The 19,272-nt window shown below is 33.9% G+C and overlaps 1 protein-coding gene across 1 annotated transcript in view; it reads right to left on the bottom strand.

Annotated features, from left to right (window-relative positions):
- The window catches only part of LOC118201121 (protein RER1-like), a 68,818-nt gene extending 56,933 nt beyond the window's left edge, over positions 1-11,885 (bottom strand). Inside the window, exon 1 of the mRNA XM_085818325.1 lies at positions 11,756-11,885. Within this exon, the coding sequence (XP_085674451.1) occupies positions 11,756-11,770 (15 nt within the window). The 5' untranslated portion in view covers positions 11,771-11,885. The remainder of the gene's footprint in view (positions 1-11,755) is intronic.
- Positions 11,886-19,272: the final 7,387 nt, after the last annotated feature.

Raw genomic sequence — 19,272 nt, 5'->3', positions numbered from 1 at the left:
GTGAGTGATATGTTGATAATGTAGCACCGCATACCAAGCATTGTCTAAAAATATAAATTTATGGAAGCCATGCGAGATAACACTGTTCAAGAAGTGACATGTGAGATAAACTCTGAAAGCAGGAAATCGTTGATAAAGATGCAACGGGAAAACGAATCATTGAAAAATCTTTGGACTTTAGCCAAGAATAATCAAAACTCATATTCTTTAGAGAGCGAATTACTATTGCATTCTGAAATGATTTGTGGAGAAAGAGTGAAACAAGTTGTGTTACTCTTATGTAAACGAGAATACGTTTTGAAAATAGCACACGATGTTCCATTAGCAGACCACCCACTTAGGTGAACAGAAGACGAAACGATGCATCAAATATTTGTTTTCCTAACCAAAGATTAAAAGTGATGTAAAAAATACTGTGAGAGCTGCAGACAGTGTCAGCTACAGAGAACGGATACCTAAAGAGATATAATTCCTATTCGGCCAATTGTACGATCTGAGAACCCATTTGAAATATGGAGTATAGACCCGTGCGTGTGGTTAGGAAATACATTGCTAGTTTCATTGTTTAGACCCGTGTTTCCCAACGCCCCACAAGGGGGCAATGCGACTGTTAAGGGGAGCAATTCGAAAATGGACTCGTCCAGAGTTTAAGGGGACAAAAGACATTCTAAATATGTTTCATGAAGTCAAAATTTTTTGAAATTTAATTTTTTATTCCCTAAAATAAAGAAAAATGTAAGTGATGTATACGTAAAAAAGTTTTTAAATTGCGATGTATTTTAAATATTTTATAAAGAATTCTCGCTGTAGACATGAACATTTAAATTCTTTTAAAGGCATTTAAATAACTGACACATTATGCTTTCCAGACGTTCCTTGCACACTTCAGCCAACGAATTTATTTTATCTTTTACTGTAGGAATGGCAACCGGTATATTATTCTTTTCTTGAATGGCAACAGCAGCTGCTTTCAGCTTTGTTTATATTGATCTTATATTTCTTTCTTTCAGCCCTTAGTGAAATGAGGGGTGCAAGCAAGAAAAAACGTTCGTCGGTATTCGGAGGCATATTTAAAATTTGGTTTCATACCCGGTCCATAAATGGTCAACTTTTGTCCTTTTATGCCAATAATGCCTGACCAACAAATCAATGAAACTAGGTCATCTTGAGGCACATTTGAAGGCGAAACATAATGCTGATATTAATTCAGATTCGAATTATTTTCACACTTTAAGGAAAATTTTTGAAAACAGAGTAATATTAAAGTGTCTATTTACTGCTCTGAATGCAACTGTTAATCGTGCTCTAGAGGCTATTTATCAAATTTCATTACTCATCACTTAATCTGGGAAAAGCCATACTATAGGGAAAAATTTAATCAAACCATCAATATCAACATTTAAAACTGTCCTATAAAAAGATGACAAAGACGTTAAAGCTATGCCACTAAATAACAATACTGTGTGCAGAAGAAAGATTAAATGAGTGAGGATATTGAAATACGACTTGTTGAAAAGCTGAAAACAAGAAAATTTTCAATGCAAATGGATGAACCAACTGTGAGAGACAGTGAGGCCGTACTTGTAACTTACGTAAGATATACTCATAAAGGGGATTTTGCCAAAGAAATGTTCTGTAAATCATTAGAAAGCACCACTACCTCCAAAGATATTTATAGTAAGCTAAAAAATTACTTAGATATAAAAAATATACCAATAAAAATATAATACATCTTGTACTGCAGATAGTGCTCCTAATATGATGGTTGAAAAATAAAATAAAGCACGGAATAAGAAAAAGGGTTGCTTAAAATTGATAAAAGATGAGAATCCAGAAATGCTTCTTGTGCATTGTGTTATTCACAGAGAAAACCTGGTAGCTAAAAACAATTCGCCTGTTCTAAATGAAGTACTAAATTCAGTTATAAAGCGTAACAATGCTATTAAAGCTAGGGCCAATGTGAACGTCTTTTCGAGTTATTTTTTGAAGAAAAAAATGAAGACTATATGAGACTTGTACTTCACACTGAAGTAAGAAGGCTGTCGAAAGGGAACTGCTTGGAAAGATTTATGGAACTATTTGATACTCTTAGTTATTTTTTAAGCAACAAACCTGAAATGAAAAATCCGTTAACGAATGATAAAAACACAATTGTGAGTTATTTAGCCGACATCTTTCAAAAATTAAATATATTAAATAAACAACTTCAAGGAGCAAATAAAAATTATTATGCAAAAGGAAGATATTTGGTTTCATTATCTTTGTTGAATTATGTCAGGCATATATTATTTACCAAAAAAATTTTGAAGTCTCATTGGATCCAAAAATGTGACATGACTACCGTTATACTTGTTATTGTCGATCATCTGAAAATTTTATCAGCTGATTTAAAAGATTTTGTAACTTAAAACAAATTGATTTTCCAACTTGGCTGATGCAGCCAATGCTAGTGGATTTGGCTGATATTTCAAATATGCAGTAAAAAGAAGAACTCGCAGAAATGCAAAATGATGAGTCAATTAAAACGTTATTTAATATAAAAGGAGCGATGACATAGCTTTGTGAGGAAACCAGAATCAGATATCCAAATGCAACAAAATTTGCAAGAGAACTATTGTTACCGTTTCCATCTTCATATTTTCCTGAATGCAGATTTAGCACCATAAATGATTTGCTGCTTAAAAAAAAAAAAAAAAAAAAAAAAAAAAAAAAAACGGTTGGATATAATGAAACCGCGAGACTTGAGACTCAAGTTATCTAAATTGGAACCTGACATAAAATTTCTTTGCAGCAAGTATCAAGTGCAAGGAACTCTCTAAATTTAAATAATAAAAATTACTAATACTTAAAATAAAAAGCTTTCACTTCTTGAATTTCAGTTCTCCATGTTTTGAAAGTTCACTTACTGTGTTTGCTCACAAAATTTCGTAGTCATTTCTTCCTAAAAGCTATCATTCAAGTTTCTTTCGTGAATATTTCAATTTTTAAATATTAAAAATTATGTATATGCTAGGGGGAGCACAAAAATTTTAGAGAAGATTGGGTGGGGCATAGCACAGAAAAGGTTGGGAAACACTGGTTTAACCGGTAAAATGGCTGAATGTAGTAAGATTAATTTGAAGTTTCTGTATGATTTGAAATGAAAGGGGGGGGAGCACATTAATTGACTGGTGTGTAAATGAAGGTTTACTTAGTAGCCATTTTCGGGACAGTCCGGAATACGTAGGATATTTTTTTACGCTTATTTTTGTGAATTTATATGGCGATGCCGATATACGGATTCTAGTTCAGATAATTTTAGGAAGTTTTTCGATGCTGTTATCAGGTTCAGTGTTCCGCCTTGCTTGCTTTGGGAACATGCAAAGACCTGACTCGGAACAGGGAGCTTACTAAAGCTATGTTCAATAAATGTGGGAAGTAGACAAGATACACAGGAAGGGTATACGAAACCCTTTATTTTTCACTCTTTACAATAATTTCCGGACTTCGGAATACAGAGACCAACCACTTGTGGTCTGAACATAAGAATATAAAAATATTAACTAAACTCTAACTTAACTTTGGAATAATAAACAAGGGCCTACATGGAAGATTGGCCGTATATTAACAGGAAGCCGTATGTAGTACAGAGAACTGTTAACACTACAATACGTTTAAAATTATTAAGAGGATTAAACCTCTGGCCTGGAAGGCAACCAGCAACCGAGTAAAACTGCTAAGGCAAGCGGCCTGCTTCTATTAACTCCTTCCTCTCTTGCTTAACAAAAAGCCACAACTTAAGTACTTGGCGTTCGCCAGACAAATTTGCATAAATAAGTTAAAGCTTTTAATTCTGGCCGGAAGTAGAAAATAAGAAGTCATAGTAAAGATTTTAAATAAAATATACGTTAGTAAAACTTAAGATCCTTACATACTTCCCGCCAGAGTTAATTAGTTTGAAACTGAGGTCTAAAACGACCTTGTTGAAAACTTTTAGCTCTAGAATCTAACGCGAGGCCAATCTTTTACAAACATTTCTCACTAGAAGCTAGAAATTTAAAAAAAAAAAAAAAAATTGTTTTTACAATATTAGCTCCATGGACAATTACTTTTCATATGTACTGCATCTAAACAGGAGCTTTTAGTTGAAATCTGGTTCCTTCCAGATCTCTGGATGGAAAACTAGTTTAATGAAATGTTACACAATTAAATGGCAAGTCACATGAATATTTATATTTCTCCTAACATTCTTATTTCATTCATGACTTTATTTTAATTATCTCTCCCCATGCTCTCTGACATGTGTTGTAAAAGAAAACACCAAACACGAATGTGTTTATGTATACGTGTTCAACACTGCCGCCTACAATCAAAACACTAACGTGTTAAAATTCAACATAACAAGACCTCGTAACACACCTTATCTTCAACTCTAAACCCTGAGGTACTATTCTGAAAGTGGCTAACTCTGAAGTGTAGCGTCAGAGAGCCTAACTACATTCATTCAACCTTTAACACATATTCACAATACTTTTCTCTTTTTTTTTTTTTTTTTCTTTTTCAGTCACACGAATAAGTTTAAAATTTTTTGGTATTACTTTCACTTTTACCATATCACAGTATTTCTTAACATTTAAAATAACAGTTCACATTGTATATAAGAACATATTAACATGCCGTTAATTTTACGCATTTTAAAACATACATTAGTAGTACATTGTTAACTTCTATTCTTTTCCAAGCAAGTGCCAATTCTTCTACATTGAAATACTACATTTCAAAAGTCTTTCAGACTAAAACTTCTTTCTTGCCAGAATGTTTTAAATAAAATTTATACAATAACTTTTACAATATTCAAGTATTTACACATTCCTATTATACATCAACTTTAGTTTTACGCACGAGTAATTTAAAAACATAATACGAAAATCGATCACAACTCATTTCTCGCCCTTTTGGCGATAAAGGTAGACCCTCACATGAGGTAAAATGTCTTGAAATCTGCCACTTGCAGTAAGAATGAAAGATTAACTTAAGTTTGCAAAGTAACATAAAATTTTACTTATCTTTGTGATATTTGGACATTCTTTTCTCTGCCCAGTCCTGGAAGGTAGCTAAGATTCGTGTTTGATTTATCTTCCTTCTTGTGCGGGCTCGCCCTTCAGTTCCTTCCTCTAGGAGCTTTCTTTTCCCACCAGTTCGGTCACCATTGAATACCTTCTTTTTCGCCTCTGCCTGTGGTCTTGGCTGTTTGATGGCAGCTGGTCTTGGCGGAGCCGGGACACTTCTCTCTCATTCCTGCTTGGACCTCGTTGCTGGCCGTTCAAATTTTCCTTGTATCTTTTCCTCCCCCGCTAGTGGCCCTTCCGCAGTTCGGCGGCTTTTGCTGCGGAGAGTCCTGTCCGATGAGTAGATCTTCCGTTTGGAAGCCGGGTTATAGTTGCCGTTATTTCTCCTGGCTTTCTTTGCATTCGTCGTACTTCTCCCTTCTTCATTCTGGGGGTGTTCGTGAGCTCTCTTTTCTGGACGGTGGAATGGCTTCTTTTTCTTGTTACCTTCAATTTTCCAACGGGGAAACTTTCTTTTCAATTGCTCCTGCCTCCTAATGGCTTGTCCTTGTGCTTGACGTTGTTCCACCTCTGGAGCTTGTGCCTGCTGTGTCTGCCGTGCCGGATCCTGCAAAAGATCTTTGAAAATTTTCATTTTATTACGATCATAGTAGGGTTTTATTTGATCAATGTTTGCGGAGCATGTTTCACCATTCCTGGCTTTTAACACCACTACAGCGTGAGTTATTTTTTCTATGACATATGGTCCTTCAAATCGTGGAAAAAATTTGGCAGTTTTATCTTCTGGTGCTGAAGAAAGTGAATGCTTAATTTTTAACACTTCATCCCCTACTTTATAAGTTACTCCCCGTCGTTTCAAATCATAATACAGCTTCTGTTTTCTCTGTGCTACTTCAGTATGCTTTTTTGCTTCTTTAATTAATTTTTCTATATCATCCATTTTAAATTCTGGGGCTCTTTGTTGCACATAAAATAATTTATCTAACGGCGTTATAATCTTTCTGCCTAGAAATAACTCAGCAGGAGTTTTGCCCGTTGTATCATGTTTTGCGGTCCTAAGGGCGAAAGCAAATTCATTGACATAGTTATCCCAGCTTTTATGAAAATTTTTAACATAACTACAGATAATTTTCACTATATTTCTATTGACCCGTTCCGCTATATTTGATTGCGGCCGATACGGGACCATTTTTAAATGCCGTATGCCCAGTTTTTGGCACATGTCTTCAAATACATTACTTACAAATTGAGGACCATTATCCGATATAACTTTTAGGGGCGCCCCGTATTTTAAAATATATTTATTTAAAATAGAATCAGTAACTAATTTCGCAGAGGCTCGTTTTAAGGGAACAATTTCGGTCCACTTACTAAAATGATCAACCATAACAAGGAGATACCGACTTTTATTTAACTGACTTTTTGGGAAAGGGCCCAATAAATCGATGCCAATTATTTCATTTGGAAATTCGGATTTAATACTATTTAGAAACCCTGCCGGGCGGAAATTAATATAATTAACTGCTTGACATGTTGGGCAGGACTGGACATACGCCCTTGTTAACTTTTGCAGTTCAGGAAAATAGACTGCCTCGCGTACGCGTTCGATAGTTTTTCGAATACCAGCATGAGAAGCTAAAGGGCAGTCGTGTAACTCCTGCAGGATATTTAATCTAAGACTAGCTGGGATAACAGGTCGAAATTCGTTTTGGAATTTGTAGTTTTTGTATAAAATAATAGACCATCTATTAGTTCGTAATGGGCCGCCCTATTTCTTATCGCCACAATATCTTGGTGGCTAAAATTTTCAGGATCCTTTAAATACTCATAAATGTTTCCAAACTCAGGATCCTTACCCAGTTCGGTTATTAGAGTTTCTCGGGAATTTATTGTACATGCTGTGAGCATTGCCACCTTTACAGTATTACATTCTTCATCTATTTTTATTCTGGATGGGCATCTGCTACGATATTTTCCTTTCCGGGGGTATGCTTAATTACCAGATTATATTCTTGTAGCTTGAGTGCTCATCTTATTAACCTTGGGGATAAGTTTTTCCCTGAGTACAATCTAGTTACCGCCGCATGATCAGAATACACTGTTATTGGCACTCTTCCAAAATAGACTCGGAACTTTTGCACTGCTAACAGAACTGCAAGTGCCTCTCTCTCAGTCGCGGAATAATTTCTTTGTGTTTGATTTAAAGTTCGACTAAAAACTGCCACGGGCTGCTGATTTTGCAAAAGTACCGCTCCTACCGCATAATCCGAAGCATCCGCTGAAATTTCTAAATTCTCATCCTTTTCAGGAAATTTCAACACAGGGGCTTGCGTTAATGCTTGCTTTAATTTTTCGAAAGCACTATTGGCTTCGGCCGTCCACGAGAATCTTGCCTTTTTCCTTTTTAATTTTAACAATGGTTCAGCAATAGCTGCAAAATCTTTTATAAAGGACCTATAATATGAACAAAGTCTTAGAAAAGAAGAGAACTTCTTCGCCGTATTTGGCGGCAGATACTTTTGCACAGCGATTATTTTTGATTCGTCTGTCTCGATTTCTGAGATATTTTGTAACCTAAATATTTTAATTCAAGGGCTGCAAATTTGCACTTTTCGACATTAACTTTTAGACCGGCCTCATATAATAATGAAAACACCTGTCTTAAATCCTGTACATGTTGGTCGAGATTATCACTAGTAATAATGATATTGTCTAAGTAGATAAATGTGGACTTTCCAAGAACAGGCCTTAGCACAATGTCTATACATCGCTGAAATGTTGCCGGTGCCCCTGAAAGGCCAAACGGCATACGCAGGAATGCATAAGTGCCAGACTTGGTTATAAATGCAGTCTTAGGCACGTCCACCGGTCTAACCCCTATTTGAAAATAACCAGTCGTTAAGTCTAAAGTCGTCATGTATTTGGTCGACGTTATGTTCCTTAGAATTTCTTCAATAATAGGTAACGGATATACTGGATATTTAGTTATGGAGTTTAATTTACGATAGTCAATCGCGAAACGCCACCTTTTTGGATGTGTTAATGGATAGTAATTGTTTTTCTTACATAAAACCACCGGGCTAGCATAACTACTTGAGATGGGCGTTCTGATCTTTTTACGTAGCATATCGCTAATGTGCCATTCTATAATTTTTTCTTTATTCTTATCATATCGGTATGCTTTGTGGCGAACTGGCATTGAATCTCCGGTGTCGATACTATGGTTAGTAACTTGAGTAAATCCTGGAATATCACTAAATAAAGAAGCAAATTCACTTACCACTTGTCGGATTCTTTGTTGCTCTTCCTTAGGCAGGTGGTCAAGGTTTAACATTGGCGGTTCCGTTTTTTCTTCTCGAACTGGTTTCATCGTCAGCTTAAGGGACGCTTCATTAAAATCCAGCGTTGCTTCTGCCTCTGAAAGAATATCTATCCCTAAGATAATATGTGCTTGCAGATTCTTTACTATAAAAAACATAACCTTTACTTGTTCGTTCTTGATACGGACGTATAGCGGTAATTTACCTATGCACTTGCATCTTTCTCCTTGCATAACTAACACTGTCGTATTATCCGAATTATATATGTGATATTTACGAAAATACTTCCTAAAAAAATCTTCTGCCACACAGGAACACTGCGCGCCTGTATCCAGGAGTGCGGTGGCTGGGATGTTATTCACCAACACTTCAATCTTCGGAAGAGTCAAATTTTTCATCATTACTGTATTTAACTTGAAGGAAAAGGGCTTTTCGTGGCCTTCGGATTTCCGCACCCTCCCGTCAGCAGAAATCCGTTTTAGTTTAAATCTTTTTTTCTTTCCATGCTTTCCTTCTTTTTCCACTGGCCTTGAGACTTTTTTCCTGGATTGCTATTGAACTGTCGACCTTTCGCTGGCTGTTTTTGGATGCTTGGGTTTCCTTGCCCACCGATTCGCTTTGCTTCCGTAGCCGTGTGCTTGACTTTGCTGTGGTCTTGGCTCACCAAATTGGTTTCGTTGTTGATATTGGCGTCTTCTTTCAATGTCCGCCATTCTTCGACTTTCAAACTGGATTGCTAGCTCAAATAACTTTTCCAGTGTAGTCGGATTCCTTAATTCAATAAAGTCTTGTACTTGGGGAAGTAACCTCGGCAAAATCACTTGAATTATCTCAGGATCCGGACGGTTTCCATACAAGAGTTTGAAGACGTGAATTTTTCTTAAAATAAAGCTTGAGAGATTTTCAATTGGTTTCTGGTATATGCTGAAACGTTCCGCTTCTAATTTCACACAATCCCTTACGACAGGGAAGGCTTTTACTAAGGCAGTCTTGAAATTTTCGTAAGTATAGGTGGGACTTCCTGCTTGACCCAACAGACTTCTGCCTGTACATTTGAACCAATTAAGCGCTTGGCCCCTCAAAGCGCTTGTAGCTAATGTGACTTTCTGGAACTCGTGCACGGGGGTCATCTAATTTTTCCAAAAAACTGGTTACCGGTGAGTTTCCATTAAATGTTGCTTCTGGTTTCATCGCTGCGCGCATGGTCTGGACGATGTAACCAAATCCTTCCAGGGCAGCAGCTGGCATTTCTGGATTCTGAGCCGCTTCTGCAGGCAGCACAGGTTCTTCTTCTTCGTCGGGCGCCACTATCAGGTTCAGTGTGCCGCCTTACTTGCTTTGGGAACATGCAAAGACCTGACTCGGAACAGGGAGCTTACTAAAGCTATGTTCAATAAATGTGGGAAGTAGACATACACAGGAAGGGTATACGAAACCCTTTATTTTTCACTCTTTACAATAATTTCCGGACTTCGGAATACAGAGACCAACAACTTGTGGTCTGAACGTAAGAATATAAAAATATTAACTAAACTCTAACTTAACTTTGGAATAATAAACAAGGGCCTACGTGGAAGATTGGCCGTATATTAACAGGAAGCCGTATGTAGTACAGAGAACTGTTAACACTACAATACGTTTAAAATTATTAAGAGGATTAAACCTCTGGCCTGGAAGGCAACCAGCAACCGAGTAAAACTGCTAAGGCAAGCGGCCTGCTTCTACCAACTCCTTCCTCTCTTGCTTGGCAAAAAGCCACAACTTAAGTACTTGGCGTTCGCCAGACAAATTTGCATAAATAAGTTAAAGCTTTTAATTCTGGCCGGAAGTAGAAAATAAGAAGTGATAGTAAAGATTTAAAATAAAATAAACGTTAGTAAAACTTAAGATCCTTACACTGTTAAGAAATTTTGTGTGCCACAGAGGTAAGTGGATATTTGCTTTGTGTAATGCTTAAATGTATAATGTATATGCATAATCCTTTTCTATGTTATTATTTTATTGTTTGGTTTAAAATGTAGTTTATTGAGATTAGGTATTTTTTGTTTGTCTCTACTGTAGAATTGAGTGCTCCTTTGACTTTTTAAGTGAAAATATATCAATGTGTACATGGACAAACTCAAGGGAGAGTGTAAAGGATAGTTTGTGCAATTCTCTTATGTTTTTTGAAGTGAAAATAGGTCGATGTGTACATGGATAAAGTCAAGGTAGTGCACAATGCCATTTTTATACAATTCTGGGAATTTTTTTAAGTGAAAATATGTACATGTACATGGAAATGTGTACATGGACACCGAGTTTGTGCAATTCTTTGTCTTGTTATTTTGGCTTTATGTAGTGGCTCTTAATTTACCAAACAGCACTGCGCACGTTACTTAAACAAGGAATTATAATTAACAAAGAAGTAAGAAAAAGTGCAACTGTTTCAAAGAAGTGCAAAAATGACAGAAAACTGACAGGCATTGAAACTACTTTTCTAGAAAGGTTTTGCTCTATAATACTAAAAAGTGCTTCTGTTTCTAGCGCATGGGGATTTTTCATTTATACTTCCATCAAAATAATAGTTAAAGTTGAATCATGAATAAATCTATTTCTTTTAAGCAATATATTTTTATATTTACATTTATTGTAAATTCAGTCAATGAATTTTGACAAAAGAATAGATAACATATTTTATAACAGTAATCTAGATTTCACAGGCAATATGTAATATAACTTTTTAAAATGTTTTCTTTAAATCAAACTTAAAATATGCTACCATGGCCCAATATAGACTATATTATTATTTGAACATAGAAAAGGGGGAAAAAAAAGATCCTAGATATCATAACGATATAAAGCTTTAAATTAGGCTAAACTAATTTCAGATTCCCATTAAACACACATAGTTTAGTACAGAAATAAACACACGAAAAAATTTATTACTAATCAGCAACGATATAAATTGCATTTACTTCTAACAGGTGAATTATGCTTTATTGCATTTCATATTTTGCAGAATAATCAAAAAATGCATATGAGAATGAATTCAGAGAAAAATTATTATGCCTTATTTAACGTAATTAATCGAATTGTTAAGCAGAAATTAAACTTATTATTTAATGTTCAATATTATTATATACAGCACATTTAATTTTATTTTTAAAATATGACAGTTTTCAAACTGTGAAACATTAAAAAGTACAATGCAGGAAAATTACCAAACAATTTTCATAAACAGTTAAAAAATTTATAGATATTTATAGTTTGCAAATAAAAATAAACGGTAAAGAAATGCATATTTCTTACAAATAAATACAAATTTATTCTTAACATTTATTACAAATGAATAGAAATTTATTTGTATTTATTAAATGTATTTCTTACATATAAAAAAAAAAAACTCACAGAAAGTACAGCCATGAGCCACAGGTATTGAAGTCACTAAGTTTGATCTACATAGTTAATCCAACTCAAATAATGACAACATAACAACACAAGCAGACAGACAGACACAAAAAAAAATTTTGGTTCATCAAACAAATCTTTTACCCACAGGGCTTAATAGGTAACGCTAGTGCAAGAGAAATAAGTGGATAGGCAAAGACCGTTTAAAGATTAATAGATTTCAAAATGTTGTATCAAACTCAAAATAAATAAAAATAGAGTTAGTTAAAAAAGGAACTAATTAATCTCTCTTCAGCAAAATAAAACTGTGGAATTTAGTATAAAAACCGAAGAAGCAAATCTCAACGAAATAAACTTGAAATGGCAAAAGGAATTTTCAAGAGATTCCGAGCTGGGACCAAGGTCCTTTTATACTTCTACATCTTGAAACTCGAGAATAAAATACGATCTGTGTGTTTATTTTTTGCCCATCGGCGCGGAAAGACTTAGTGGGTGCAAAACAAGACATCTGTCTATAGTGCTGTAGAAGTAACGAGAAATTGTGTACCCGTATGTATTCGTTACTCGGTGAACCAGTACTCGTTACTATCGTATCGTTACTCGTTACTTTCGGTAAAATCGATCGGTACCCGTATCTTGAGCCTGTTTTATCGGTCTACGGCCCTAAAAAGGGCTTTGAAAAGTCGCATTGCATTGAATCACGTGAGCTATTCTACCCCGCGGGAACTGGGTAGTGCTGCGATAGGGAGTTTTGCGTCGCATTTTTGGGTAGAAATAATTCACTTTATTTTGGCTATTATTTTTTGGTGCACTGGATTCATTATTAATTTTTCTATTGCTGTCAGGGCTTAGTTTCTAAAGTCAGAAGGCCGTCAGGAAAACAGGAAAAAATAAAATAAAAAATAAAGAAAGAAAGGAAATAAATATTACAATAATAACATTAATTAGTAATTAAAATAACAAAAAATTACTTATTAAAAACTTAATAATTAAAATAATAAAAAATAGTGATTAAAATAATGAATAATTAAAGTAACATAATAATTAGCAACTGAAATATAAAATACATATAAGTACAATTTAATAAAAATGTAAAAACAAATAAAAATTAAAATAATTTTTTAATTTATGATGACTAATTAAATAATAAAGTAAAATACCAGATCTTGTCTTATTGGCTTAGTATCGTTTCGTCCTATCTCATTTTATCCCCAGCTCGAAAAAGTGTTATTTCGTTCGCTGCCTTCCCCCACCAATTCCCTCTTTCCCGTTTCATCCGCTGTTTGAAAAATAGGTGTTTACTTTACGATAAGGCGAACGTCTGTTTACTTCAATTAAAATGGTTTAGAAGAGATGACTGTTTCTACTTCGACTTAGCTTTTGATTTTTTAATATTATTTAATATTTTATGCAGACAAATTATGTTGAGCAGAATAATGAATTTCAGACGTGTTCAAAAGGTGTGTATCTGAATATAATAACATTTTTGTTGTATAGTATCCATTTTTTAAATTTCACACATTTCTAAAGCAACAGAAGTACGTTATCACTATTTTGGCACACACATCAAAAACATGTATAATTAAGATTAATGTTACATTCCTTATTAAAAGTAATGGGTCCTCATTAAATGCAACCATTCATGCTTTTAGAGGATTTTACATGTGGTGGTCTTAAAAAGATGATGTTCACTACCAATGTTTGTTTATGTTCCCAAAAATAGAGATCTCTTAAAAGGTGACCTCTTAGAGATGTCGTAAATAGATGATTTGCTATAATTATTTTCCGATAGATAATGGAATTAATGTAATTTAATGTCAATAACTCGAGGAAGCAAGTTTAAATACGGTGCAACAAAAATACAGAAGTATTTTAAATGACGAAAATATTCATATTTTGTCAATGTCAAATTTAAAAAAGAATTAATTTTGGACAAATTATGAAATCTAACTTTTAATGTCGTCTTCTGGTTTCTATATTTATATCTGGCAAAGTTTTATACTTGTTATGAAAAAATAAAAATACAAGAAGTTTGAGTCCCGTAGGACAAAGATTGACCGGGAAATTTAGTTTCAAAATTTGCAATGTTTGATGCCATTTGTAACTTGCCTTTGGGTATCGCTTAATTGAGTTAGAATAATTCGAGGAAATAAGTTTAAATGAAGTGCAGAAAAAATAAGCATAATTTAAATAGTCATAAAAGGAAGTCATGCGGAATCCATATCAAATTTTCACTTTTTCATAATGACCATAAAACTTTCCCAAATACAAATACAGAAACTGGGAGACCGCATTAAAGATTAGCTTTCGTTATTTGTCCGTTATTCGTTACTTCGTTTGCTGCTTCCCCCATTCCCTTCATCAGAACCGCTAATGACGAAAGGGTGAAATTTCCCCGATTCATCCTCTCTCCAAAAACTCCTTGTTGAGACTGTTATTTGTTGAGACAAGGAATGCTATATTATAAATGTCAACTTGCTTTTTACACTTAACAATAAAATCGATAAAAACATTCGCAAATGTATAGGTTAAGTACGAATAAGAACTTGAAAGAAATTTAGAAATCTATAAAAGGTAAGAAAGTTTTATGTTACTTTATTACAGATAATAGTGAAGCACTAAATATTTCAATCAGTGTTATTTCATAATGCTATGAGTATACCTTTATTCATTTAAGAAATGGCCCACCAGCGGTCGAGCGGTAAAATCGCTGAACGCTGGTAGTTCGGACCTGAGTTCGATCTCAGGCAAACGAGTTGGCTTCATAAGCGTTTCGTGGTTTTTTTCCCCGTACCAGCTTACAAGCCAGCTTGCCACGTACCATACGAGCCAGCTTTCCTAAGAAAGTGCTCTACGAAGACATTTTTCCTTTTAGACACATAGCCCCAGTGTGTTTTGTCATAATCAACTAAACCAAATCATTTAAGAAATATATCAGTTGATCACTGCTCAGTGTACATCTGCTGTTTGCTTATAAAAACATAATTTTTTGTTTGCTTATAAAAACATAATTTAAAGACGTTTCCACTATTTTGCTAATAGTTCTGGAAGGCTCATAGAATCCGAAATTATGTTACACTAACATCCGAAATTATGTTACACTAGCTAACAGAGAACTTAAGTCTGCTTAATACAACAAAAATCTGTTTGACTTGCTTTCGTGTCTTTGGGAAACGCAAGTGTATGCAGAAATAAATATTAAAATCTATCACGTATATTTGTAAGGATGTAAAGCATACTGTTTTGGTTCACGATAATGATAAATGTGCATCATGTTACGACAATTTTAAAAGACCACAAATAACTATACATATGCTAGACTTCTAACAAAATTTCTGTTACAATATGAATATGCATTTATTATTATATGAGTCGTACAACGGCCCACCAGCGGCCGAGCGGTAAAGTCGCTGAACACTGGTAGTTCGGTCCGAGGTTCGAATCCCGCGAACGGTCCGGCTACATGGGTGTTTTCGTGGTTTTCCTCATGTGTAACGTGTATACGAGCCAGTTTCCCTTAGAAAGTCCTCCACGAAGACATCCCCCCTTAGGCAGATAGCCATAGTGTGCCTTGCCATAATTAAATACACCCATACATACACACATGAGTCGTAAAATTCAGTATTCGTCATTTTTAGATTCTAGGTGTACGAAAAAAAATTTTTTTTTAATTTTTGTTTTTAAAAATTAATTCTCTTTATAGCTTTTCTTCAATTTATTATAAAGGAATAGGAGTTTAAATTTTGATTTATATATAATATGATATAAATTCATCATTCATTAATAATATTTTATGTATAACAAAAAATTATCATTAATGTTCCAAATTTTAATTTTTTAATGATTTGTCTTACATTTGTTGTATATTTGTTGAATGCATAGCTAAATATTTCAATTATACACAATAAAGGTTATGCAGAAAACAATTCAGCTGGCATGATAGCTAATCGCGAAAGAAAAATTAGAGTCTTATTGCTCTTAACTCTTAGTACAAGCAGCCATTTTTAAATTGACGTTAAAATAAATTTATTCTATGGTCTATTAGAAAATAACTATACTGAATCATTTATTGACGACTTCTAAGAGGTCGCTTTCTGAAAGAGACCTGTATTTTTGAGAACATAAACATACGTTGATATTGAACATCACTTTTTTAAGATGCCAGAGCAAATGCACAGAGCTCCAAAAATCCTCTAAAAGCATAGACGGTCACGTTTTAAAAGGCTGACTACTTTTAATAAAGCCTGTATATATTAATGTTCATTATACATTTCTCACATTTTTACTTTCTTTCAAAACAGCGATGCTGTGGTTCAATTGCTTTAGAACTATGTGAAACTAATAAAAATGTGCCCTATGTTATAAAAATGTGCCCTATGTTATAAAAACCTAATTATATTCAGATACACACCTTTTGAACATGTTTGAAATCTATTATTCTAATCAGAATACTTTGTCTACAGAAAACATTGAATCAATATTAGAAATCAAAAGCTAAGTGAGATTAAAGTAGGAAGAGTCATATCGTCTAACCCATTTTAATTGAAGTAAACAGGTGCTTACTTTATCGTAAAGTGAACACCCGTTTTTCAAACAGCGAATGAAAAGAAAAAAAGAGCCCACCAGAGCTCGAGCGGTAAAGTCGCTGAGCATTAATAGTTCGGTCCGGGGTGCGTATTTCCAAACCCTACCCCACTTTTCGAATTTTTGACGTCAGGGAAATATCGACTACTTTCACCTGGCAAGACGCCTACCCCACTTTTGACTACTACGGCGCGCTTTCGAAAGAATTGTGCTGCTGAATAGTGTGTTTAGGTGCTAATTGTGAGACTTTCGCAATTTAAATTATTATGAGGTGGAATTTACGCAAAATCTTTAGTGAATGGTTATTGTTTATCGCCGTAGTGTATTTGAGGAAAGAGGAGATTAATTCACTGCTGATGTATACATTAACAGTATGAAAAATTTGGAAGGTGACACTCGGCAATAAATGTGCTGCATTTCATCACAAAATTCAGCGACGCCAGTAAAACAAACGAAAGTGTTCGAAAAACTTATCCACATCTGAAGCCACTATACAAAAATTGTATGTGTGCCAATACAGCAATTTAAATTAAAAAAAAAAAATTGCAGAAAACTTCAGATCAAGGAACATGAAAGAATTGCAGTGCCTCTATGTGCTTAAAAACTACGAAGCATTCTGCAGACTTTCGTGCCAAAATCAAGGTTGACAAATAGATTAATACATTTTATTGTTTCTTTTAGTGTATATATTTCAAAATTATTAAAATAACTTGAACAGTTGTTTAATTGCTTAAAACAGCAGTAAAGTTTATTTATAAAGATATACAAGGAACTTCATAATTCATTGCTTTGGTGAACAACTGAAATTTACTAAATTACCTAACTTTATAATATTAAATATCTTCACAACTGTAGTATTATGCTGTTTTATAAAAGCTTAACTACTTTATTCATTTGTTATACATTAAAATATTTTCTGATTTATTTACTAAATGCGTAATCAATTATCAGGATTACTAAATGTATTAAGAATTTCCATACATGCTTGTGCAGTGTGAATGCATGTTTATGTAATGAACTTTGATTTTCATGAACGAAAAAGAAATACAATCTCCGAATAAGTACTTTTTTGTTTTCCAGTTCCTGTGTTTAGCTGTAAAAGTAAATTCACTTCAAGTATGTGTCTGTGCAATTGTGACGATGTAAATGCTGAAATGTATGTATAGTAAAAACTCAACAAAAAAAATATCCAGAAAGCTCTTGAAATTTTGGATAGCCGAGCATATAAAAAATGAAATATTGTAATAAGTGAATGGAATAATAAACTACTAGTCTAAAATCATAAAAACAGTTCATCTTATTTGTATCAACTTGACTATCCAAAGCCAATATTTAATATTATGCACGATTTTGAAAAAAATATGTATGCTGCTGATCTTTGGAATATGATAACGAGTGATTTTTACAATGGTTGTTATGTGGATTAAGACTGCAAGTTGAGATTTTAAATATGAACAATAGTAATCTGAAAATTTGAAGTAGTAATTTTATATCCAACAATCTCTGCCAAATAACTTCCATGTTTGAAGTAATTAAAAAATATTTTTTAACCACTTATTATTAATTTTATAAAGTACATTCTATAATTTAAATTTTATTTACTTTCATCTATTTTTAATGTTTACCATTATAAATTTCATACTATGTACTTTTTTAAGATTTCATAGTTGCTAATTAAACTTCCTTTACAATTTATTTAGTTATTCTATACATACATTTATATTTTATGTAAGAAAGGGATTTATGTGCAACAGATATACAGTGAAAACAATTTATTTAGTTATTCTATACATACATTTATATTTTATGTAAGAAAGGGATTTATGTGCAACAGATATACAGTGAAAATCACTTAACACAAAACTGAGGGGACTGAAATATTTTTTCGTGTTAAAGAATATTGAGAAGAAAAAAAAAAGCATACATTCAACAAAATTAAGCTTATTAGAGTACATTTTATTTACATAGATATGTATATATGCATGTATTTAATAAAAACCAATGAAACAAAAAACATCCACAAGAACTTAATGGAATTTAATACAAAATTTTCAAGTTTTTGAAAAACAAAACATTTATTGAGTTTTGGGAAAATAATCTGATATTTTTCTTTGCATTGTCCTTTTTAGCATCAAATTGTTCAATGTCAAACATTTTGTTATTCATTTCACCATTGGAATGTGCTTCGAAGTAACTGTCCATACTTTTTATGATATTCCTCATTTCGAATGACGTGGGAACAGGAACTGCATTCATTTTATTTTCGTTATCAGAATCTGCATCAATGATATCTTTTTAGCTATGAACAAACTCCAAAATAACTTTGTCTGCCATAATTGGGGCTGTACACACATTATCATAAACTACTGCAACGAATTCTTCCCATAGTACAGTGATAGTGATAGTGATAGTGACGGAGAACGTGGCCACCACCCCTTTACTATTAAGTTAATTAGCATATAGGGCCACGTCCGCCCTTATACAGAATAAAGCCAGAGAGGCCACATGGGAGGCTTGCACAAGGCGCCCAAACCCAACGCCTGGACCATCTGGTTGGCAGTTCCGCGAACCAAATGCCACCGGGTAGGCACCCGTTCAAAGTGCCCGGGTCCAGTGATTTTGAATCTTCAAGAATAGCATTGTACATGGCTAAACAAGGGCAGATATACATTAGTAGTTATTTACATGCTTCTGTTCTTCCGATAGTACAGTAGGACAGTTCATTAATAAACTTTCTCAAACATTTCATTAAGTGTCAGCTCAGTTTCAATATCCTACTTCTCCATTTCTTTCGGCGCCGAAGAATCTGATACTTTTGAGAATTGTGTGTAATGAAAATAATTTTCATTCATCCTTGGAGTCGCTGAATTCTATGCAGTGCAACATATAAGCCAAACTCACTAATTTTTACTCACACTGCCATGTACTCATCA

This window comes from Stegodyphus dumicola, chromosome 1 (assembly GCF_044657685.1).
Source record: "Stegodyphus dumicola isolate Sdum_Otavi_A_Nest chromosome 1, ASM4465768v1".
Classification (NCBI taxonomy): Eukaryota; Metazoa; Arthropoda; class Arachnida; order Araneae; family Eresidae; genus Stegodyphus; species Stegodyphus dumicola.
The sequence above is the reverse complement of the archived record's forward strand: the minus strand, read 5'-3'. Positions and strand labels throughout refer to the sequence as shown.